We start from the raw sequence: 22,996 nt of genomic DNA, 5'->3' as shown, positions 1-22,996 counted from the left end.
CAGCCCTGCACTCAGGGGTTCCCAGGGGATGTTACTCTCTGGAAAGTCCATGAGCAGCTGAAGGAGTTTGTGCTCACTGGGTTTATGTCCCCTCACACACACAGGATGTTCAGGGCTGTGGAGTGTCCGTGCACTGCAAACACAGACTCCTGACCCGGGCACTTATGTCCCTCCATGGAGAGAAGAAGAACCTCTGTGACCTGGGGTGAGAGGCCACTGCTGTAGCAGTGCTGGCTTTGCACTGCTGGGACAGCCCCCACCCTGATCACTGCCACACTTCTGCTGGGCACTGCTGGTTTCCTCTCCAGGGCACTGTGCTGGGCACATCCCTGAGAGTAACTGGGAAGGAGATTGAAGCTTTCAGGCCCTGCACTGGGGAGATGCCCTTGCATGATGGAAATGCTGCTGCAGAGCCCAGCTCTGTCCCAGCAGTGCCCACAACCTGTCCCTGCCTGCAGTCCCTGGACAGGCACACAGCAGGACAGGGACTGAGCTGGCAGAGCCCTGAGGCCCTAAACCAGCACAGGGGTTCTGAAGGGGAGTGTGGCAGTGAAGGCAGGGGAGGCTATGGAGGAGAAGCCCTGGGGCTCCCTGGCAGTCAGGAGCACTGGGGTTCCATTTTCTCCTCCAGCTCTGCCCAGAGGCACGGACCCTGCAGCTCTAGAAATCAGGGAGGAAAGATGTCAGGCACACATGGCAATACAGAGTTCTTTATTTTGTGTTAGCATATATGTAGCATACATATGCTGGTTTTCCAGTATCTGGGTGCAAAAAGAAAGATAAATATTAAAATAAAAATACTGGAGTCAAACATTGTTCTGTGAACAAATTCACAAAAGTTTAACGCCTATGTAAACGGCAAAAAATACAGGACACAGAGTGAGAATTAAAGAGTAACATCATAAGAGATATGCAGAAGAATGAGAGTTTATTGCTTCTGAAAACCAATTGATATCATTTTCTTCAGGCTATTCCTGACCTCCTGGTTCCTCAGGCTGTAGATAAGGGGGTTCAGGGCTGGAGGCACCACCGAGTACAGAACTGACACTGCCAGATCCAGGGATGGGGAGGAGATGGATGGGGGCTTCAGGTAGGCAAAGGCTGCAGTGCTGAGGAACAGGGAGACCACGGCCAGGTGAGGGAGGCAGGTGGAAAAGGCTTTGTGCCATCCCTGCTCAGAGGGGATCCTCAGCACAGTCCTAAAGATCTGCACATAGGAGAAAACAATGAACACAAAAGAACCAAAAGCTATACAGGAACCAACAGCAAGAAATCCAAGTTCCCTGAGCTGGGAGTGTGAGCAGGAGAGCTTGAGGATCTGTGGGATTTCACAGAAGAACTGGCCCAGGGCATTGCCCTGGCACAGGGGCAGGGGAAATGTATTGGCTGTGTGCAGCAGAGCACTGAGAAAGGCACTGGCCCAGGCAGCTGCTGCCATGTGGGCACAAGCTCTGCTGCCCAGGACGGTCCCGTAGTGCAGGGGTTTGCAGATGGACACGTAGCGGTCGTAGCACATGATGGTCAGGAGGGAAACTTCTGCTGAATAGAAAAGGACAAACAGAAACACCTGAGCAGCACATCCTGAGTAGGAGATGGTCCTGGTGTCCCAGAGGGAATTGTGCATGGTTTTGGGCACAGTGGTGCAGATGGAGCCCAGGTCGCTAAGGGCCAGGTTGAGCAGGAAGAAGAACATGGGCGTGTGCAGGTGGTGGCCGCAGGCTACGGCGCTGATGATGAGGCCGTTGCCCAGGAGGGCAGCCAGGGAGATGCCCAGCAAGAGGCAGAAGTGCAGGAGCTGCAGCTGCCGCGTGTCTGCCAGTGCCAGCAGGAGGAAGTGGCTGATGGAGCTGCTGTTGGACATTTGCTCTGTCTTGGCATGGGGGTCTGTAGAATAAGTAATCATGCAATACTTCAGTTTGTGGAGAATTTCAAATATCCCAGCACAGCCTGGGGGCACTTTCCCTCCACTGCCTGCCCAGGGCTCTGCTACCTGGAGCTGTCCCTGCCAGCAGCTGCTCCCTGTGCCCAGGACTGGGCCATGTCAGTGCTGCCTGAGCGCAGCTCAGCCCTGGGGGCTCAGCTCTGCCCTGCAGACCCCTCCCAGCTCTGGCACTGCCCAAGGGCAGCTCTGGCTCTGCAGGCTCTGATGGGAATGTCAGACCAATCCTGAAAAGGACTGGAAAAGCGATGCTGATGCTGCCCTAAGGAACCCTGTGCTGATTTCTGGCACTGCCTGGTATATTCAGATCTCAGAGAATTTTTTTTTTTTTTAATAATTTTTCTCTGTCTAAAGTGAGACAGGAATATCTAAGTGCATTTTTCTATCCAGGCATCCCAGAGAAATGGATTAATAAAGCAGGATTTTTTTGTTTTATGCAGACCCTGCCTTGCTGTGCTTATCATTTAATCTACCAGGAAATACCCTGGAGATCAGTGTCATGCTGGGAGCATCCCTTAACAATGCAGCATCCTCACCACACAACAGAAACTCTTCCAAGCCTTACCAGCTGTCTCCTCCCACCCAGATCTGGTCCCACAGTGCTTGGAGCAGCTGCCAGGGCTGGCTGAGAGCTGTCCCTGGCAGGCAGCAGAGTCCCTGCCCCAGCAAAGTGCCCTGGGCTGCAGGACCCTGCTCTGCAGGACAGCCCTGGGCACCCCTGGCTGCTCTGCACAAGAGACAATCAGAGAATGTACTCACAGCGTCTGGAGGCATTGGGATGTTCCAGCTTTAGGAGATGGCTCCAGGAGCTGCAGCTGCCTTGTCCTGCAGCCAGAGGTTCCTGTGCCAAGGGCTGGCAGTGATTCTCCCCCAGTCACTTCTCAGCATCTTCACAGCCCTGACTGATTGAAAATATCTCTGTCTCTGTGCTGTGCCCGGGGTGGCCGCAGACAGTGCCCTCAGCCCTGCTGGGTTGGGAGAGGAGCTGCTCCTGAGGATGTGTTATTTTGAAGATCTTCTTGATTGCCAGGAGTTCCTTCTGTTCCAGGAGCCCAGCCCAGCTCAGCAGAACAGACACAGCACAAGGACTTCTCTTGTGGGTTGGGTGCTCAGGCCCTGAACATCACTCCCTGAGAGGGAGTAGAAGAAATATCTCAAGAATTCAAAGTCACAATCAATCTCCAAAGTTTCTTGAAGATTTAATGGGTCCCACTGAGGGACACAACTGAGAAAGCGTCCCCAGGTTCCAGTTAGAGCAGAACACTGGAGGCAGTGATGACAGCTGGGGACAAACAAGGCCAAGGTGTCTCTGGTGCTGAGCAAAGCTGGATGTGTTTCAGGAATGCAAAGGGCCAAGGCCTGAGCCCCAGCCCCTGGCCAGGCAGATCCTGTCCCTCCCTCCTTGCTCAGGGCTCTTCCCGGGATGGGCACTGGCATGTGGGGTGTGCAGTGCCAAGGGCAGGAGCATGGGGCGGCCCCTGCCAGGCTGCTGAGCAGGGACAAGGAGGCCATGAGGCCCCAGGCCTGCAAGGGTCACTTGTCTCCTGCTCCTGGCTCAGGCCCAGGCCCAGCAGCAATGGCCAAAGTGCTGCCCAAGTTGGCTCTGTCAGGGCCTGGCAGCTGCTGCCCATGCCTGTGCCCTGTGCAGCCCAGGCTGTGCTACGGTGTCCCTGCCCTGCGCCTCTGTCCCTGCAGGCTGTGCTCATCCCCCGGCTGCCCCACCTGGCTGGCCCCTTCCTTTGCTGACAGCTCTGCCTCCTGCCTGCCTCTGCCTGCCCACACAAAGCCTTGGGCTGACCCAGGCTCTTTCTGAGGGATGTGTTGCACCTCAGCCCTGCCCTGGCAGGGAAATTCCTTGCTCTTTGTTCCTAATCTGGGCTTCCCCAGCTGCTCTTAGCTTTGATTTTTTTCTTTCTCTGGCTCTTCTCTACTACATCAAAAGGATCCACCATCTCTGAAACCACCCTTGAATCCCTCCCATGCCTCTCCTCTGCTGTCCTCAGTCCCCACCCCACTGAGCACAGAGCTCCTCTGTCCCTATACTGACGCAGTCACCAGAGGCCAAGGCCAGCCAGACCTGTCTGTCCTTGCAGCTTTTGTCTAAAAGCAGCCCTTGTATATTTGGGGAGTTTTGGAGGTGCAATTCCATTTCAGCCATATGTAGCAGTGTATTTCTATAGCCATGGGTGCCTGGAGCAGAATGACAGCTCTTCTGCACAGGAAGGAAAGGGCAGAGCCCCAGTGTTTCACAGGCAGATGAGAGCTGGTCTTCAGGAATCCAAGGGAACCTAGACAGTCCTGGCAGCTTTTATCTGGGAGCTCTCTTGGATATAAGGAATTTTGGAGGCAGATTCCCAGTTTTGGCTATGGATGCCTGCACATGAGAGATGTTTCTTTCCATGGAAAGAAAAGCACAGCCCCCCCAGTGTTTTGATGGCAGATGAGAGGTTGCCCCCCCAGATGCCAAGGCCATCTAGAGCTGTCTGTTCTGGCAGATTTCATATAGGAACAATCCTTTGATATAATCAAATATGGAGGTAGAATCCCAATTTCAGCCCTGAACCCCTGGAGGAGAAGGAGAGTTCTTTCCCAGAGGAAGGAAAACATGGAGCTCCATGGCTTCAGGGCCGGATGAATAGCAACCCTCCACATGCCAAGGTCAGCCGGACCAGTCAGGCTAAGCCAGCAAGACTTGTTCCATGTTCTTGGATCCTGGGGGCCCTGCAGCAGAACTTTGTTTCCAGAAGGCCCAGCGATACCACAGTGGTCTCCTTGGCTCTGCAGTGGCACAATGGCCCCTTGCTTCCATGAGGCCATGCTGTGCCAAAATGGTTTCCTTGGTTCCATGGAACTGTGCAGAGTGCCACAATGGCCCCTTGGTTCTATTGAGCTCCCCAAAATCACAATGGACCCTTGGTTCCACAGGCATGGCTGTGTCACACTGGCCCCTTGCTTCCATGGGGACCCAGAGTGTCACACTGGCCCCTTGGTGCCATGGGGACCCATAGTGTCACACTGGCCCCTTGGTTCCATGGGGACCCATAGTGTCACAATGGCCCCTTGGTGCCATGAGGACTCAGAGTGCCAGAATGGTCTCATTGCTTCCATGAGTCCCTGCAGTGTCACAGAGCTCCTTGGCTCCACAAGGGCCTGCAGAGCCCCTTGATTCAACAAGGCCTCAAAGTGCCAGAATGGTCTCCAGGACTCCATGATGACCCACAGTGTCACAAGGACACCTTGGCTCCATGAAACCCTGAAATAGGGAATGGTCCCTTGATTCCATTGGGCTCCTCCCTGTCACACGAGTTCTTAGTTCCACCGCACCCTGTAGTGCCACAATGGTCTCCTTGGTTCCACAGAGTCAGAATCTCTCGGTGGTCTCACGGAGCCCCACTAAGATCCCCTTGATTCCATGAGGCCCCGCCGTGCTACAATGACCCTTAGGTTAAATGGCCCCTTGGTTCCAGTGAGTCCTGAAGTGTCATAATGGTCTCCATGGTTCCATGAGGCCCCAGAATGTCACAATGGACTTTTGGTTCCATGAGCTTTCGTACAGCCAACAGCAGTGTCCTTGGCTCCACAGTGTCACAAGGGACCCTTTGTTCCATGAGGTTCAGTAGAGTGAGATGGACACCTTGATTCCATGAGGTTCTGTAATGTCCCAATGGACTCCTTGGTTCCATGGCCCTGCTGTCCAGAATTGCCCCTTGGTTCCATGAGGTTCTGAACTGTCAGCAGGAATCACCTTGGTTCTGCAGTGTCATAACCGACCCTTGGTTCCATGAGGTGCCTGGCCTCCCACAGCCTCTCAGAGACCCTTCTCCCCCTCATGGCCCCTCACAGGCTCTCACAGACCCACACGGCCCCAAACAGCCTCAGGCCTGGGGCTCCTCCCAAAGGAAAAGGGGTCGGGCCCTGCTTGTTCTCCTTTTATTTCAGTCCCTTCACAGCCACGAGTGAAGAAAGGCTGAAATGGAGCCTTTCCCCAGCGTTTCCCTCGGGGTTCATTGCGGGCTGAAGCTCTGTGCTGGCGCTGGCCCGAGTGCCACCATCCCTGCAGCCGCCAGGCCTTTGCTGTCCCCCCGTGTCCGTTCCCTGTCCCCGAGTCCCGCCCGGCTCTGGCAGCAGCAGCAGCCGCAGCGCAGGGGGCGCCGGCCCGGCCCAGCCAGGGCTCCCGGCCAGGAGCAGCAGCAGCGCCGGCCCCTTCCCGCCTGCTCCTGCCTCGGCTCCCGAGGGCTTTTTCCAGCTCAGTTCTGGAGTAGAGCAGCAATCACCCACACCCAGCCCTGACTGCGCAGGGCCCGCCTGTGCTGCCCTGACCCAGCCTGCAGAGAAAGAAAGGATCGGGTTCCAGCGCTGTTTTCAGCACTGCTTTACTCACCCTGAGGTGACAGCAGGAGGCTGCTGCTGCCTTTGCCTTGGGAATTGGAGATCATGGCTGCTCTTGCCACTTGAAATTTATCTGTAAAACTGCAATTGCCTTTTTTGATCAGTGCTACCCAGAGTGCTTTCGTGACAGTGAATGTGGGAATCCTTAAAATCAGAGGGTTTTGGGAAAGCTGCAAAAGGCAGGCCTCAGAGACAGCAGAACTGTGATTAGAGCTGAGCTGTAACCATGAGATAGGGCAGCAGAAAAGTTAAATAAGAAGTGGGAAAGTAAGGACAAAAAGAACAATAGTTTCTGTACTAACAGTTTTCGAGCTTGGCTCGAAAAACTCCCTAAACTGCAGAAAACCTGATATTAGGAAGTACTGAGCTTAAAAAAAGAGCTCTGAACATTGTGGCTCACAAGCAGGTATTGTATTCGAAATAATCAGGCATTGTTTTAACCGAAGGTACGTGTGCTTATAATGTTTGGATAGAACTACTGTCAATATGCTTTACTTTGCGTGATTGGTCAAAAAACTTTTAAAGTAAGTTATAACATTGAGTTCTTTGTCTGCTCCCGAGTAGACAAACTGCTGGCATCTTCCCATTGTCATAACCATGTAATGAGACTGATGCTGGAAAATAAACACCTCGAGACACATTCCTCAGCAGTCCGGTCCTGTTTGTGATTTTGTACATAGACCCCCGGCCGGCAATAGGTGAACTCAGGCTTTTGGTCACAGGCATCATGATTAGCAGATCTTGAAATCCCCTAAAGTCCCTGAGCACTAAGTCAAGGAGAATTAAAGCCACACAGACCACATTTGCAGTGCTCAAACACGGCCCTGTTGCTGCTGCTGCTGAAATAAAATCACAGAAATTGCCTCTCAAGTGTCAAATCAAATGAAAAAATCCACCAGGAGAAAGAGAAACCAGAACTTCTCGACTCACTTCATTGTTTCTCCTTCTGAGCAGCAGCAGCAGCAGCAAGTGGAGATGCGCAGAGGTATTTCCAGCTGCTGCTGATCCCAGCTGGAGCCCAGCCTGCTGCCCAGTCCCAGCGGGAAGCTGAGCCCAGCCCGGGGAGCTCCCGCAGTGTCGGGAGCTCAGCGCACACGGGGCCAGGCCCAGAGCCCCGGGCACGGCCGCCCATTGCGGGGCAGCGGCGCAGACGGAATGTCCTGCGGCCCAAACCTCCTGCTCCTGCCACACAGCGCCAGCGCTCTCCCCCTCCTCCTCCTCTCCCAGCACGGCACAAATTCCAGCTCGGAGGAGGCTTCCCCAGAGAGGGCTCAGGCTCCTGCTTCAGCCTCAGGGTCCCTGCAGAGGAACAGAGCATCTTTCAGGCACTTCCACAAGCTCAGGGCTGCCATTTCATGGGCAATCTGGGATGAAAATGGACTTGTTAGGAAGCACAAAAGCAGAGGGAATTGATCAGAAATTATTAGGATAAAATGACCCTTCTTAGAGACAAAGTTCATCAACTCATTCCCTGCATTTCTCCTTTTCAGATTCTTCCAGTCATCTCCTGACAGGTCCAGCATGTTCTGGTACTTTTCATGAACTGACTGTACTCGTGATTCATATCAATGCATGAGATGTAGAAGCATCTGAACTGAACACTGAATCAAACTCCCTCTGTCAGCCCATTTTCATCTTCTAGCTCACATTCCATATGTCCACAGGCATGTTGGAATGATTATCCCACAGCTCTCCATTTCTGGCTGCAGGCTCTGGAGATTCTTTCTCTGCATTCAGTCAGGTTTGCATTCCCTAACAATTCCTGGTAGCCCATCATGTTTTCTGAGGGTAGAACAGTAACAATGAAAACCTTAACAATGGAACAACTGCCCAGCCCACAAGGAAAAGAAAGAACAAGCTGTCAAGTTCTTTAAATATTTGTCCTGCTTTGCTGCAAGAGTCGTGCTGCACGCACGGTGTGGAAAGCCAAGAGGAGCTGCAGTTGGTGGCACATCTTGTGACAGAAGCTGCATCTCGTTCTCCAGGAAAGATTCTTGGAAAGAGCAAAGAGGACTGAGGAGCAGATGATGGGAAAACTGAAAGAGCTTTTAAGAAATTCAAAGAAAACAGAAAGAAACCATCTGAGATGTTTTACTCGATTTATTTTTATGCTCCCCTTTTCCATCTTGCACTACTTCTCCTTCCCATTAATTCCAAATGGATCTCACTTCTAAGATCCATGACTTGGCAAGTTGTAGACACTGTCAAATACCATGAGCTACACCCAGTTTGCCTTCCCCTGGTTTTCTTTGGAAAGCAATGCTGGAGAGGTTAAGTGCAGTGCTTGGGTCAGGTCCAAATTCAGCATTCAGGGAATGTGCTCCGATAGTGTTTGACCCTCAGCAGGGACAATGCACAGCAGGGACTGAGGGGATTCCTGTGCCGCTGTGCAGGAGTGCAGACTCTGGGTCTTGGCTGAACACGGCCAAGTTCCCGTGTTTGGACAGGCTCAGGGGCTGCCCCCGGGGAGCGTGGGGCTCGGCGCGGGGGCGAGTGGGCAACGGACAAACGGACACGGGGACAAACGGCCCCGGCGCTTCAGTTGCAGCGGCAGCAGCAGCGAAAGCAGCAGCGAAAGCAGCGACTTTGCCGAGCCCCTCTTGCTTGTCCTCTCCCTCTCCCGCAGTCCCGCTTGTCCCACAGTCCCGCTTGTCTCTCCCTCTCCCAGTCTCCCTTTCCCGAGGTCCCCTCCTCTCCCAGTCTTTCCCCATGCTCGGTCGGGCCATGCCCCCGGCCCGCCCCCGGCCCCGGGCGGGGCTGCATCGTGCCCGGCCCCGGCCGTCCCGCCGCGGTCTCGCCTCCGGCCGGCTCTGGTCGTACTGGCGGTAGCGCTGCTGGGCGGCCATCAGTGCCTGGGGCTGGGGCGGCATCGCCTCCCTTTGGCTCCGCCTGGCCCGAGCCTGGCCCCGGGCCCGGCCCCGGCCCCGGCCCCTCCCGGGGCCCACGGAGGACACAGGCGGCGCGGCCGCTCCCGCCGCCTCCGCTCCTGCTTGCCCAGTACGAGCTCCGCCACTCGGCAGCGCGGCCGCCGGCCCCGAGCCGCCGCTGTCCCGCTGCAGGGAGTGAACGCCTGGGGATGGCCGGCCCGGGGCGCTTGAGGGGCGCTCGGGGGCCGTTGCCGGCCCCGGGCCGAGCGCTGACAGCCGCGTCCCGCCGGCAGGGAAGGCGCAGCAGGGCCTGAAGGAGCAGTACCGGCTGGGCTCGCTGCTGGGGCGCGGCGGCTTCGGCAGCGTCTTCGCGGCCACGCGGCTCTCGGACGGCGCCCCGGGGAGCGGCGGGCGCAGGAGGAGGAGGAGGGCGGAGGATGGGGCTGAGCAACGCCGGCGGCGAACTCAGCCCGCTGCTTCCCTTGGCTTGCAGGTGGCCATCAAAAGGGTGCCCCGGAAGCGCGTCCGGCACTGGGGCGAGCTGGTGAGTGAGCGGGGCCAGCGGGAGCAGCCGGGCCGTGCCGGGCGGGGACGAGCCGAGGCCCGGCAGGGTGGAAGCCGCCAGGATGCCTCGAGGGAGAGCGGGCGTGGGGCCAGCGCAGGGCACAGAGCATCCCAGGCTGGCTGAGGGCTTCCCGAGCCCTGGCACGGCATCAGCCCCACTGACGGCATCGTGCTCCTCCCGCAGCCCGATGGCACCAGCGCACCCCTGGAGATCGTGCTGCTGGCCAAGGTGTCCACTGGCTTCCCTGGTGTGGTCCAGCTGCTGGAGTGGCTTGAGCTCCCCAACGATGTCTTGATGGTGCTGGAGCGCCCGGAGCGGTGTCAGGACCTGCAGCATTTCATTCGGGCACGGGGCTTCCTGCCCGAGGAGGTGGTGCAGGAGCTGTTCCGCCAGGTGCTGGAGGCTGTGCGGCACTGCACCAGCTGCGGGGTCCCGCACAGGGACATCAAACCAGAGAACATCCTGGTTGACCTGGCCACCGGGCAGGCCAAATTGATTGACTTTGGCGGTGGCACCTACCTGCAGGACACAGCCTACACTCACTTTGCAGGTGAGCCCACACAGGGTGTGCTCCTGGTCCCAGCATCTCACGGCCCAACATCTCACGGCCCAAGCTGGGTGTGGCAGTGGGGATTCTCCCTTCTGCAGCCCTTCATGGCGCTGAGACTTCAGCCAAGCTGCTTTTGAGCAGGGCTGGGTGTGGAGCCAGCTTCCAGCCCTGCAGGCAGCCTTTGCCCACCACTCTGCCCAGGACTGGGGCTGGGGCAGCCAGCCCAGCAAAAACACCCGTGGGTGGGGGTAGCCGAGAGGGGGGAGTTTGGAACCAGTGCCCCAGCCAGTTTGGTGTGCAGGTGAGAAAGGGCATGGACTGCTCCACTCGCCTGCTTTGTTTTGGGTTCATAAAGTTTTTTGGAGCAATGCAGGCAGGGAGGATGCAGGCATGGATTTTCCCCCAGCACTGAGTGGTTTCTTCTTTGTTATGGTGGGGCCTTGCCAGGGCTTCCACTGCCCTCTTCCAACCCCAGTGGCTTCTTTTCCAACCCCAAATCTGTATAGAAGTCCCAGGTGCTGGTGAGAGGGCAGTGCATCACACCCCATGTGCCACTGGAGCAGGGATGCTGGGGCCAGGCTCTGGGAGCAGCAGCATCCCCCTGATGAACTCCATCTGTATTCCATAGGAACACGGTCATACAGCCCCCCGGAATGGACCCACTTTGGCTGGTACTATGGCAGGCCAGCTACCATCTGGTCCCTGGGCATCCTGCTGCACCAGATGGTCTGTGGGGAGCACCCTTTCAGGAAGGGCCAGAACATCAGCTGGGACCATCAGCTCTCGCTGCCACAAGGGCTTTCTCAAGGTGGATCCTCATCTCTGGGCAGGGGGGAATACCAGTGCTGGGAGACAGCAGCGGGCTCGTGAGCATCCCGCTCTGGCAGCTGCTGAGGAGGTGGGACATGTCCTGCTCTCCTGCTCTCCTCCAAACCAGGGAATGGATGGGAAAGCTTAGGCCCAGCTCTGAGCACATCCAGCATGGCCCGGGCACGGGAATAGTGGGGCAAAGCCAACAGGAGCCTTCTCCAACTGACCGGCGGTTTGTGGTTTCTCTGCCCAGAGTGACAAGATCTGATCAGGCGGTGTTTATCCAAGCTGGACTTGGAAAGACCCTCATTAGAAGAGCTGCTCTGTCATCCTTGAATGTAGGATATTCATCTGCCCTAGAAGAAGGGAGAGAGCCACAGGCACACTGTGATGCAGGGCCCTGGTAAGTTACAGCTCCACACATGCCTTGGCAGTCAGAAGCAAAGGAAGCCAGACTTTTTTGTCCTGCCCGTGTCACTGCCCAGGGCTCATCAGATGGGAACACACAGCCCTTGTGCTGGAGCTGAGCTGCTCTGCCCAGCACTGGTGGCCACCATCTGAGCTGGTTTTGCTTGTCCTGGTTCCCTGACAGCTGGGGCCCTGGGCAGAACCTGAGAGCCTGGTCTCACCCCAGGGAAGGAGAAGGAGCCCCTGGAGAAGCTGTACCAGGTGGGACTGCTGCTGCTGGAGACAGCGAGGATGACATCAAAAATGGCAACCTCTTCCTGGACCTGGCCACTGGCCAGCTGAAGATGATGGACTTTGACTGTGGCACCTTCTTCAAAGCCAGGCTCCACAGCAAATTTACAGATAAGTCCACACCCAGGGGGATGCTCCCACATTTGGCCATTGCACAGCCTGGCGGGGAACCAAAGGTTCCCCCTTTGCTGGGGCAGATGCAGCTGATCCTTCAGTCGCCTGCCCAGCTGGTTTTGGCAGGGCTGGGGGGATGGGCTGGGCTGGGTACGAAATGGGAGTGGGCTCCTGGCCCTGCCAACAGCCCCCAGCCCCCACCGTGCCCCGGGCTGGGGCTGGGGCAGCCAGCCCGACACAAACAAACCCCATGGTGGGAGCAGAGGTGGGACTCCAGAACCTGTGCTGAGGCTGCTTTGCTGTGCAGGCAAGGAAGGGCTTGGGCTGCTCCACTGCCCTTGTTTGCTTTGGGATCAGCGTTATTGTGGGGGGCAGTGCAGGGGGGAAGGGAGAAAGCCTGGGCTTCCCTTCCCCATGTGTGGGTTTTTCCTTGCATGCAGGGGGTGGCCTTCCTTAAGCCCCACACAGAGAAGATTTTTTAAACTCTTTTCTTGTTTCCCCTTTTTGTCTGTAATCTATTTTCAATAATTTGTTGTTTGTTTTTCTAGATGAAGCCTTATAGGTTGGGTCCAGTCTGGATCAGAAAGTTCTTGGGACCTTCTGCAGTGTGGATGGGCCGTGCCCTTGGAGAAGGCTGAGGACATCGTTTGGGACCAGCTTTTCTTCCAGCAGGGGAGGGCGTGAGGTGGGTCCCCGTCTGCCTGGCATGGTGGGATCAGAGCTTCTGGGAGATGGCAGCGAGCACAGGAGCCTCCTGCTCTGGGCAGCTGCTGAGGAGGTGGATGTGCCCTGGCTGGCTGCAGGCTGGGCACACGTCCTGCCCTCCTGCCCTGCTGCCAAAAGCAGCAGTGATGGGCAGCTCTGGGCACCGCTCTGAGCACGGCCAGCATGGCCTGGGCACCGTGGGCAGCTGGGACAAGGGCACAGGAGCCTTCAGCTGACGGGCGGTTTCTGCTTTCTCTCCTTGCAGCCAGGCTCTGCAGGTGCTGACTGCATGACTGATAAAATTATATTATCCCATTGGGAGAAGCTCCACCCAGGGGATGGAGCCTAGCATTCCTTCCTGGATGTAATCTGACAGTTGGAACACCACAGCACCTTTCCCACTGGATTCCCAGAGGAAGACCAGACCAATCCACTCCACCCCTGGATCTTCAAAGGAAAACTCCACCCTTCTACAGGATCACTGCTTTAACAGAACCTCACCTGTCTCTCCAGAAGAACTGCAGCCACCATTTAATGGGATTACTACCAACACCCTGACACACAGGGAGTCAGACCATATTCTGACTCTGCCAGTGTTGTTTTGTATTACTGCATTGTTTTTTTGGGTTTTTTTTTCCTTCCTACTAAAGAAGTTATTCCTTGTCCCATATCTTTGCCTTAGAGCCCCTTAATTTCAAACTTATAACAATTCAAAGGGAGGGGGTTCACATTTTCCATTTCAGGGGAGGCTCCTGCCTTCCTTAGCAGACACCTGTCTTTTCAAACCCAGACAAACATAAATATCCTTGTTGGCAGTGTTTGATTGGCCAATAAATCCTTAAAAAGGTCTTGTAACTAGGAGTCTTGTGACCTTCTGAGCCTTGCGGTGGAGATGTGAGCCAAACTCATCCTTCCTGTCTATGTAGAAGAAAAAGAAATTGCAACAGCTAAAAAATTCAGAGGTCTGGCCTCTAACTTGTTCCAAACTCCTTCAAGTCCCCCGAAGTGTGATTTAGCTACAAATAAATGACAAGGACTCTTATTGCTGGCTCTTTGACTCCAAACCAGCTGCTTCAGAAACTTTCACATAATCCTGTGTAGTTAGGTGCCAGAAATGTATCATTTTAAGAAACTTTCCCAACTGACTTGAATAGAGGTTTGTTTGTAGGGTATTTGAGGGGAAACCCTCCCAGCAGAGGTTTGGGCTTTGGCCTAGCTGTGTCCCTGCTGGCTGTGAAGTATACCATCAGCTGCAGGGGTTTCTGGGCTAATAATATAATTGAGTCGCGTTGAATTGCTCTTTTTGGCCTATAAAAGCTGGATCCACTTTCAGGGCAAATTTGGAAACCTCATCTCTGGGTGAATGGATGACCTAGGATTTTCCCAATTGCTGGGAACGGTTCCCCAGGTCCTTGGTGTAAAATGCTGCTCCCCAGCAAGTGCAGATCTGCAAGATGATAAACAATTTAGGCAATTGGTGATGATTCTTTCTAAATAGCTCTCTCTCTCTCTTATAGTACTTATTTAGGTGCACTATCTTGCTTGTTTTTCCTTGTCACAAAAACCGAGCGCACATTTTCATTGAATGTATCATCTTACACTGTGGTTCCTTCTTATTGACAGTAAAATAAGAACATTATTTCCAGTGGTGTGTCCATTAAATCACCTCTGTCAATTGTCAGAACACCAGGAGGCCCCTGAGGAGCCAGGGCGGTGGGAAGCCCTGAGCAATTGGGTGTCAGAGGCCACAAGCAGCCCCCAGGCAGCCGCCTTGTCCCTGGCACCCGGCTGCTCTGGCGCTTCCCCAGAGCGTCTCCCAGGCCTGCGGCAGAAGCCCTCGAGGCCGGGCCTCAGCAGGAGGGTGGCGGCACCCCTGAGGTGCCCAGGCTGGGCTGGCTGGGGACAGGGAGGGCAAAGCTCCCCTGCTGGGGCATGGGATGAGGTAGTGGGAAGTCAGAGAACCTGAGGTTTTACCCCCCAAATGTTCTGTCTTTGCCCTAACATTTCCCTCAGGTTTTGTCACAAAATGATCTCTATGTGTCCTCTAGAAATTACTCAGACTTCTCCTCAAAAGTAATTTTGTCCCCTAGAGATGACCTCAAATCTTCCTGCTGAAATGTCCACCCACTACATGTACTTGACAGATGACCTCCAATTTCATTATTCTCACAGTCCAGTGATTACCTCAACTTGAAAGCCCAAATGTTCATTGCGTGCCCTACAGGTGACACCAGGCAATTCCAGTAGCATTCCTGTGCTGTGAAGTTCTCTTGCTCTAAGCTACTGCAGCTTTACCCCTCTCAAAGTGAAACACTCCCTAGTCCTGAGACAACAATGCCCCATCCTCCTCGGTGGGTATGAGCGCAGGGCAGCCCCAGGGCAGCTCCCCCACGGCTTCTGGAAGGCCGCCCGGCGCCTGGCCCCAAGGGGCGGCCACAGCGGGTTGGAGTTCCCGCCCGCGGCTGAGGGGACCGGCGGGGCGGGGCCGCCCGCGCCTGGGCGGGAAACGCTCCCTGCGGCGGGGAGCGGGCGGCGGCGGCGCAGCGGGGACCGGCCCGGCCCTGCCGTGTCCCTCAGGGCGAGCCCACGTCCCCTCAGCGGCCCTGGTGTCTCTTCAGCGAGCGGCATGTGCGCTCGGCGACACGTGGCGTGCCTGTGTCCCCTTCAAGGGACGCTTGGGTTCCCTCAGGAACACCGACGTTGTACGCTGAGGGACACGACAGACACCCGCCTCCCCTCAGGGACTCTCATGTGCCCTCAGTGGCATGCTGGGCATCTGCATGCCATTCAGAGACCTTCATGACACCTCGGCCACACATGGGGCATCTGCCTTCCCTTCAGTGACACATAAGGCACCTGCAACCTGCTGGGGAAGCCTCAAGTCTGCTCAGTGACCCATGTGTGCCCTCAGCACTGGGACACCCACCTTTCCCTCAGTGACCCTCACGTCCCGCCAGCAAATCAAGAGGCAGCAGCCATCCTGTAGGTGACTCAGAGCAAGTGCAGTGGGTCATGGTAGCCAGGGCCCAGCAGCAGGCAGAAAGCCATCAGAGCTGGGGGAAAGGCTCTGCTCTGCTTACAGCGTGGGCTGAGGGCCGGGAGAGCTCCATTTCCCCCTTTGAGATGTTGGAGATAGGGCCTTTCCCCCTTCTTATAGGGCTGCCCCTCTCTGCAGGCAGCCAAAGGAGCACGTTGGCAAAAGGCCAAGCACAGCAAAGCAAAGAGCCAGCCCTGCACACACAGGGAGGTGGCCCAGTGCAAAGCCAGCGTGGCACCCTGAAGGTGCCACACTACCATGTGTCCCTGCCCTGGGAATGCCAGGAATGCCCTGTCCAGGCCTTTCTGAGGCCCCTCTGGGCTCAAAGCTGCTGTTCTTCTGGCTCAACGGCACCTAAAGCTCAGAGCTCAGCCTCCCCCACAGCAACAGGAACAAGACTCAGCAAGCAGGCAGTGGAGCTCAATGCCTAAGGCTGAGGGGCCTGGGGCTCCAGTCTCGAGCACAGGGAGGGCACACGCCCAGCCCCACAACTCCTGGCCCCACAGCCCTGAAAGGCCGGGACCAGGGTTCCATGCCTGATTCCAGGAGGTCCCTCCAACCGCCCACTGAGGAAGCGCCAGAGCAGCCGGGTGCCAGGAACAAGGCGGCTGCCAGGGGGCTGCTTGTAGCCTCTGGCACACAATTGCTCACGGCTTCCCAGTGCCCCAGCCCCTCAGGGTCTCCCCCAGCCCGGCCAAACTGCCCGGCAGCAGCACCACAGCCCCACAGCAGCTCCAGAGGAGCCCCATCCAGAGGCACCTCGGAGCCCTCAGCAACGCAGCGAGCAGCACACGGGCAGGAGGACACAGATAGCGGTGCCTGCCTGGGACAGGGCTTGTGGCCATCTCCAGGCACCGCTCTCGCAGGGATCCCCACACCTCCAACCCCTGCCCAACTGTTCTGCTGGCAGCACAAAGGCTTCAGCAGAACCACCAAAGGCCAAAAGGCTTCTGGCCATTTTTCCTGCAGCACTGCACACCTGGGCAGCTCACTGAGCACAAGCACCCTTTTCCCCTCTTCTTCAATGCCCTGCAGGTCCTGGCAGCAAAAGAAAGATCCTGGGTGTCTGTCTATTATAACACATCCTATATTTATATACTAAAGAAAAACAAAAAGAAGAAAAGAACAGTCTTGAACAAACTGAAAATCTCTGCTGGCTCAGGTGGCCCCAGCAGACAGAGCCTCTGGGCTCATCTCTGTGCAGATCTCCAGCAGCGCAGGCAGCTGAGCCCCAGCAGACGAAGCCTTGTCCTCCATGGCCCACGGAGCTCACCATGCAGATTCCTGAAGGTGGAATATCGAGGTCTGTCTAATGCCCTGAGGATATGCCAAGTTTGAATTGACAGGCTGCTGACAGAGGGGCTGATGTCATTTGCCATTACTTCCAGGGCTGTAACAGAGAGGAACAGAGCCATGGTCAGATGCCACATCTGCAGGGAGCTGAGGAGAGCGCCCTGCCAGGGCCATCCGGGCCCGCACTAGCCATGGCCAGGATGGAGCAGGGTCCAAGGGGATGAGCCCAAAGAGCAGCCATGAATCCCCCACATGGCCCTTAAATCTCAGTGTGCTCCACCCAGGCCAGCCCTCGTCCGCACAACGAGCAGAGCCCTCCACAGACAGGACAGGGCTTGCAGCTTTCCCCTTGCCAGCCCCCACTGCCAGCCTGCTGCCCTCACTCACCACTGTAGATAAGCTTCAGCTCTTGATACTTCCCCGTCAAGCTCCGCCCGGCCATCCCTGGGAACACAGAGCCTGTCACAGCCCCAGCGGCACAGCTCCCTGCCAGCATTGCTGCCGGCACTGTGGCTACACACCCTGCTGGCCCGGCAGGGCTCAGCCCGGCCCCTGCTGCACGCTGCCGCCCCAGGGCACGGCTGAGAGAGGGCGGCAGCAGCGCCGTGGCCAGGCGGGGCTCGATGGTGCCAGGCCCGGGTGGCGCTGCCGTGGCAGCAGGCGGGGCTGGGGCCGAGCTGTGGCGGGGCGGGGAGGGAGCCCGGGCTCGTGGCTCACCAATGAACCTGATGGCCGCCACTCGCAAGGACTCCTGTGGGCTCTGCAGGTAGGGCAGGGCCCGGCGCAGGTGCTCGGCCGCTCTGCCCTCGTCGTCTGCCAGCTGGAGAGAGCAGCAGGAGGGAAGGGTTAGCGTGGGCTCAGCCCCTTGGCCAGGCGCTGCCTGTGCCCAGCCCCAGCCTCCCCTTCCTGCACAGCCCTGAGGCGCGGCCAGCAGCTGCTGGTGCCGGGCTCTGGAGGGTGCAGAGGGCCGGCTGCTGCCCGGGGAGCCGCGGTGCCAGCCCGCCCCACGGCTCCGCTGGGCCAGGGCTCCATCGGAGCCCGGCTCAGGCCCACAGGAGCCTGGAGAAGAGCCCGCACAGCCTCTGGGTGCAGCAGCGGGCAGGGGCACAGCTGCCAGCCCCATACTCTGAGCACCGCCCTCGGGGGCCTTCTCCAGGCAGAGGCTGGGGCTTCCAGGCTGTCCTTACTAGGCAGTTGGCGAAAATCCAGAGTTTCTCCTTCGTCACCAGTTTTTCTAGATCTTTCCTCTTCAGGAACTTGAGCAAACAATGTAGCGTTTCCTGAGAAGCCTGGAGAGTAGCAGAGACACAGAAATGGCCCCACAGCCCAGGGCGCAGGACTCACGTCCCTGTGCCAAGGCCTGGAGGAGGCTGCAGCCCAGCAGGCGCCAGGGCAGGAGGCAGCCGAGGCCCCTGCCAGGGGAACAACAGCAGCAGCCCACGAGTCCTCACCTGTGACACACGCCGATTCCCATCATGGCAGTGGAAGAAAAGTGGGAGCAGGCTGTGGCTCACTTGTGTCTTCAGGGCCTTTATTTTCTTTTCCAGTGGAAGAGTCAGCAATGTTTGGAAGAGCAATATGGAGAGCTGCTGCACCTGGCTATTATTCTGAATGAAGAGAAGAAAAGAAGACCTCGGCATGGGCTGCAAGGGGCTCAGCTGGGTGCAAGCCTGCAAATCCACAGGGCACCAAGTGTCCAGGCAGCACCCAGTGGCTGTGGCTGGGCGCACAGAGCCTTACGTGGTCAAAGAGAGGCGGGAGCGCCTCAGCCAGCTGCAGTGCAATCAGGCTGGGTATTGGCGTGTCCTTGTCCAAGATTATAAAGCTGAGTACCATGACCTTTATCTTAACTATCTCTCCATCTTCATCCCACAGGAGCCTCACAAGTCCTTGAGTCAGGCTCCACATTTTTCTGGTCTGTGTGGATCACAAGTTTATGAAATTCCACCCTGCTGGTGCAGGGCCAAGAGGCCAAATGCCTGTCCCAAAGCACTCGGGCAGCTGAAGGGGAGGCAGGATAGCTGGGAGCAACTGCCCCAGCACCCAAAGCTCAGCCAAGCCCAAGCGACTGCATTCCCCAGTGCAGCTTCAGCTGCTGCCCCCTTCTCACCATCAAGGGATTGTCAGTGAGCCTGAGGAGGGCCTTGAATGCCAGGAGACGCCTCTCCCTGCACTCGCTCTTCAGGTACCGTGAGAAGATTTGCAGGACTCTGTCAGCATCGCATTCCCTCAAGCCCAGGAACTCGAGGACCTGAAAGGCACAGGGCAGTGACAGGGGACCTGGCCGGCAGGATCCCAGAACCGCACAGGGCTGGGCCCAGGCAGCAGCACAGGGTGCGGGCACCGTCCCAGGCAGCTGTGGCTCCGAGAGGGCAGAGAGCTGGGAGGCAGCTGAGCGAGGCAGTGCTGGCCATCAGGCTCACCTCCACAAGGAACGCCAGGGCAGGCAGATCCCAGCGTGGCTCCTGTGTGCTGAGCAGCCGGAGCAGGTAACGAAAAGTCCGGGAACAGGAGGGTAGGGAGACACAGCACATCTCCCTGGCAGGAGAAAAAGGAACCAAGACTGTGAGCCAGGGGGACAAATGTTTCCCAGGACTGACTCACAGAGGTCTGGTCTTTCCCCAGCATCCTGCAAGTGCACCTGGGATATTTCGGAGGTGGCTCCTTTTGTCCACCCTCCTCTCCCAGCCTTTTCCAGTCTGCTCGGCCGTCCCTCAGTGACAAGGCCCTCAGGGCTACAACCAGGGGGACTGTGTGGGGCACCTGGGCACAGAGCACAAATGTCAGAGGCAGTGGGGAGAAGGGGTCTCACCTGGCCAGCAGACCCACGGCATAGTGGCTGGTGTCAACAGAGAGCAGCGTGTCCCAGCCACACCTGTGTTCCATTGCCACCACCACATCCTCCTGTTGCGTTCGGCAGAGCAGGGACTTCAGGGTCTGCACTGCAAACCTGCGTGCAGAGCAAAGCCCAGGTCACGCTGGCAGCACTGGCTCCTTCACCGGCCACGTGGCAGGGACAAGAGGAGTGGGATGGAGCACCTGTTGGGGCTGGTGGCAAGGCCATGCTCTTCCTGGCATCCCATCCAGAAGGTATCGACCTCCTCTGGCACATTCAGAGTGCTGAAGAACACTTGGAAGAGCAGATGCACAAAGAGGCGGGGGAAATACGCCGTCACCACACATGGGACACAAGGCTCCTGGAGGATTTTCCACATCACCACGGTTGCCTGCAAAGGACAAAGTCCCCCAAGACAGTGCTCAGTGCCGAGGTGTCCGTGTGGCAGGGCCCAGGTGTGGCAGGGAGAGGCCCGGAGAGATGCAGGGGGAGCACCGGGCTTGGTGGGCCTGAAGCTGGGCCAGGTTTCAGGCGAGTGCCCGAGGCAGGGAGATACAGTGGGGGAAGGAAGATGGAGAGCTGCTGGAGAGGCAGCCTTGAGGCCAGCAAAGGCCAGTTGCGGAAACTCACAGCCAGGGCAAAGACACCCGTTTTGTCCCCATCTGAGGTGCACGTGCTGTGCTCTGGCCAGCTCCCCAGCACATCCAGGAGTACCAGCTGTGCCAGCTCCGCAGTCCTGGGCGAGCCCATGATGGTCTTCCACATGGCCATGGAAGCTCTATGGGGTTAAAGCTCTGTCTCAGGGGGGTCTCAGACAAAGCATCAGGGCCTGGGCGTCTCTAGGGGCCCAGGTGGACCGCTGGCTCTGCCTCTGCCCACTGGCCCTTGCCAGCAGCACTCAGGCTCAGGGGCTGACACGCCAGGGCTGGCAAAGGGAGCAGCCAGAGGGCCCTGGAACTCTCTGTTGGTCAGACACCTGCAACAGGCTGTACAGGCTGATGGGCTGGGGAGCCCTGAGCCCTCTGGGCAGGTGGGCCCCATACCTGTCACAGGATGGGGACACACGCAGGAGCGTCATTACTGCATCATTTGGCTGTGCTTCGGTGAGATCCAGCAGGGGCTTGTCCAGCCTGTGCTCCACAGAATCATTGGCCATGATCCGCTGGTGGATGTACCTGACCAGGGCGGGCACCTGGAGAAGGCACAGGGAGACTTGGAAAGTTGCCAGAGGGAGGAATGTCCCCAGCTTCCCCAGAGAAGTGCTGCCCTTCCCACCACACTGCCATGTGGCCTCAAATGCTCACAGGGACCAGCAGGCGTGGCTTGGGAGGCCAAGCAATTCCTGGGAAGATCAAACCCTGGCCACAGGCTGCTTACTTGCTTTGGACTGTAAAAAACTTCCTCTACAAGCATACACAGGAGGGCTGCACTGGTCTCATGTTTGAGGACCTCTGAATGTGCTCTAAGGCCCCTGCCCATAGCCCTGGTCTCTTCCTGCCGAATGCTCTTGATGAATTTGCAGATGAACTGTAGGAGAAGGTCAAGAAGCCAGGGGTATTCCATGGAGTGCTGCACACACCATGCTCGGCTGAGCAGGGACAGCAGGCCCAGCCCAGGTAGGGGTGGCTGCAGGTACCTGCGCTGTTCTGCGGAAGCGGCCACGGCTGGATTCCTGCTCTTGTGTGAGCTCCAGGGCTGGATCGGGCAAAGAGCAAGAACAGGCAGAGCTGAGGGCATGCGGGAGGGGCTGGAGAACACAGCCCAGCCCTACTCTCCCCAGGCAGGGAGAGCCCCGGGATGCTCCAGGGGGATGGAGCACGGCTACTGCAGGGTGTCTGCCCAGCCGCTCTTCCGTCCTGTCCATAGGCATGTCCCCAGGGGGTGGCATGGCATGGCATGGCATGGCATGGCATGGCATGGCATGGCATGGCATGGCATGGCATGGCATGGCATGGCATGGCATGGCATGGCATGGGGTCAAGCTGGCTGCAGGCACCAGTCCTGTGGCCGAGCTCTGCCACTCACCCTCCTGCTGTGGATGGAATGGCACCACCTCTTCAGTCTCCTCTGCTGGGGCAGCTCCAAGGCCTTCTTCCTCCCCTTCCACCCAGGCCAGCTTGGACACTTTTGGGCGTCTCTGCTCCATGTCAGTGACTGGAGCTACTTGCAGGAGAAATGCCTTGGAAAAGCTCCCAGTCAGCAAGTCCTACAGTCGTGCCTGGAAGGCACCTTCGAGAGAGAAGCCTCAGGAAGGCCACAGGACAGCAAGTCCTGCACTCTGGTCTCGAGGGCTCCTGCCACAAGGACAGGAGACTCCTGTCAAGGATTGTGGTGTGGCCTCAAGGGCACTGGCAGCAGGGATTGGAGATGCCTCCAGGGCACCAAGTCCCACGCTCTGCCCTCAAGGGCATCTGCAGAAGAGGAGCCTCGGGAAGGCCACGGGTCAGCAAGTCCTGTGGTCTGGCCTCGAGGTCAGCTGCAGGAACAATGCCTCGGAAAGGCTCTGGGTCAGACACGATCGAAGGCGCTGTGCGGGGGCTCCTCACGGCACCGCTCTGTGCTGTCCTGTCCCGTTGCCTGCTCCGAGCACTGTGGCCTGCTCTTGTCACCACCTCAGCTCCTATGTCACCACGGGTCACAAAGGGCCCTTGGACACCCGTTCTATGCTGACCATGCTGCCCCATGTCACAAAGGGCCCCTGCACACACTGCCCCCTCCCCTGGGGCCGCCCACAGCCCACCCAAAGTGGCCCAGGCTGGAAGGAATCTCTGGTCCCAGGTTTCTAAGCCAGCCTGACAGGGTCTTAAGGAAGGGCTCAGAGCATCAGCAAACGGTGCCCTGCTCTCTGGGCTCAGGGCAGCAGAAGGAGACCCCAGGGCTGCCGAGGCAGCCGCTCTGGGAAGGGCACGGGGCCTTCCACAGAAGCTGGCACGGCCTCCTTGGGACACGTCCCAGCTGGTGGCCATCCTAAACCTGTGGGTGTGACGTTGACAGGGAATGTGTGGGCCAGGGCACGAATGCTGCTCTGACCCCTGGGCCTGGGGAGCACTGACATCAGCAGGTGTGGCAGAGTCCCTGCCTAAGCAGACCTGCCACCCCCCGAGCCCTGGCAGCGCTGGTGCCCATCTCCTGCCCCAGAGACCTGTGCCCCCGGGGGGCTTCTGTGCCAGAGGGAGCCAAAGCCCACCTGCA

At 57.6% G+C, this 22,996-nt stretch overlaps 2 protein-coding genes across 2 annotated transcripts; both read right to left on the bottom strand.

Annotated features, from left to right (window-relative positions):
* Positions 1-840: 840 nt before the first annotated feature.
* Positions 841-1,876, bottom strand: LOC132335019 (olfactory receptor 14J1-like). Its single transcript, XM_059861141.1, has one exon. It carries the CDS (start codon positions 1,859-1,861, stop codon positions 929-931), a length of 933 nt encoding a protein of 310 aa, XP_059717124.1. The 5' UTR covers positions 1,862-1,876; the 3' UTR covers positions 841-928.
* Positions 1,877-16,740: 14,864 nt separating this feature from the next.
* On the bottom strand, positions 16,741-20,960 carry LOC132334534 (uncharacterized). The gene is made up of 6 exons (XM_059860641.1): positions 20,886-20,960; positions 19,079-19,219; positions 18,077-18,257; positions 17,686-18,027; positions 17,356-17,412; positions 16,741-17,065 (listed from the first exon to the last, which is right to left on the bottom strand). The coding sequence occupies exons 1-6, from the start codon at positions 20,958-20,960 to the stop codon at positions 16,866-16,868; spliced, it is 996 nt and encodes a 331-aa protein (XP_059716624.1). The 3' UTR covers positions 16,741-16,865.
* Between the last annotated feature and the right edge of the window lie 2,036 nt (positions 20,961-22,996).

The sequence above is a fragment of the Haemorhous mexicanus genome, chromosome 16 (genome assembly GCF_027477595.1).
Source record: "Haemorhous mexicanus isolate bHaeMex1 chromosome 16, bHaeMex1.pri, whole genome shotgun sequence".
Lineage (NCBI taxonomy): Eukaryota > Metazoa > Chordata > Aves > Passeriformes > Fringillidae > Haemorhous > Haemorhous mexicanus.
Note: the sequence above shows the minus strand (reverse complement) of the source record. Positions and strands in the feature narration are given on the sequence as shown.

What these genes read in the sequence shown, in the direction of transcription:
- LOC132335019 (XM_059861141.1), bottom strand. Translation starts at nt 1,861, where the DNA reads ATGTCCAACAGCAGCTCCATCAGCCACTTCCTCCTGCTGGCACTGGCA.
- LOC132334534 (XM_059860641.1), bottom strand. Translation starts at nt 20,960, where the DNA reads ATGGCCAATGATTCTGTGGAGCACAGGCTGGACAAGCCCCTGCTGGAT. An exon ending in GGCGGCCATCAGGTTCATTG is followed by an intron (nt 17,413 to 17,685) that starts GTGAGCCACGAG and finishes CTGTGTTCCCAG; the next exon opens with GGATGGCCGGGCGGAGCTTG. An exon ending in GCTGAAGCTTATCTACAGTG is followed by an intron (nt 17,066 to 17,355) that starts GTGAGTGAGGGC and finishes TCTCTGTTACAG; the next exon opens with CCCTGGAAGTAATGGCAAAT.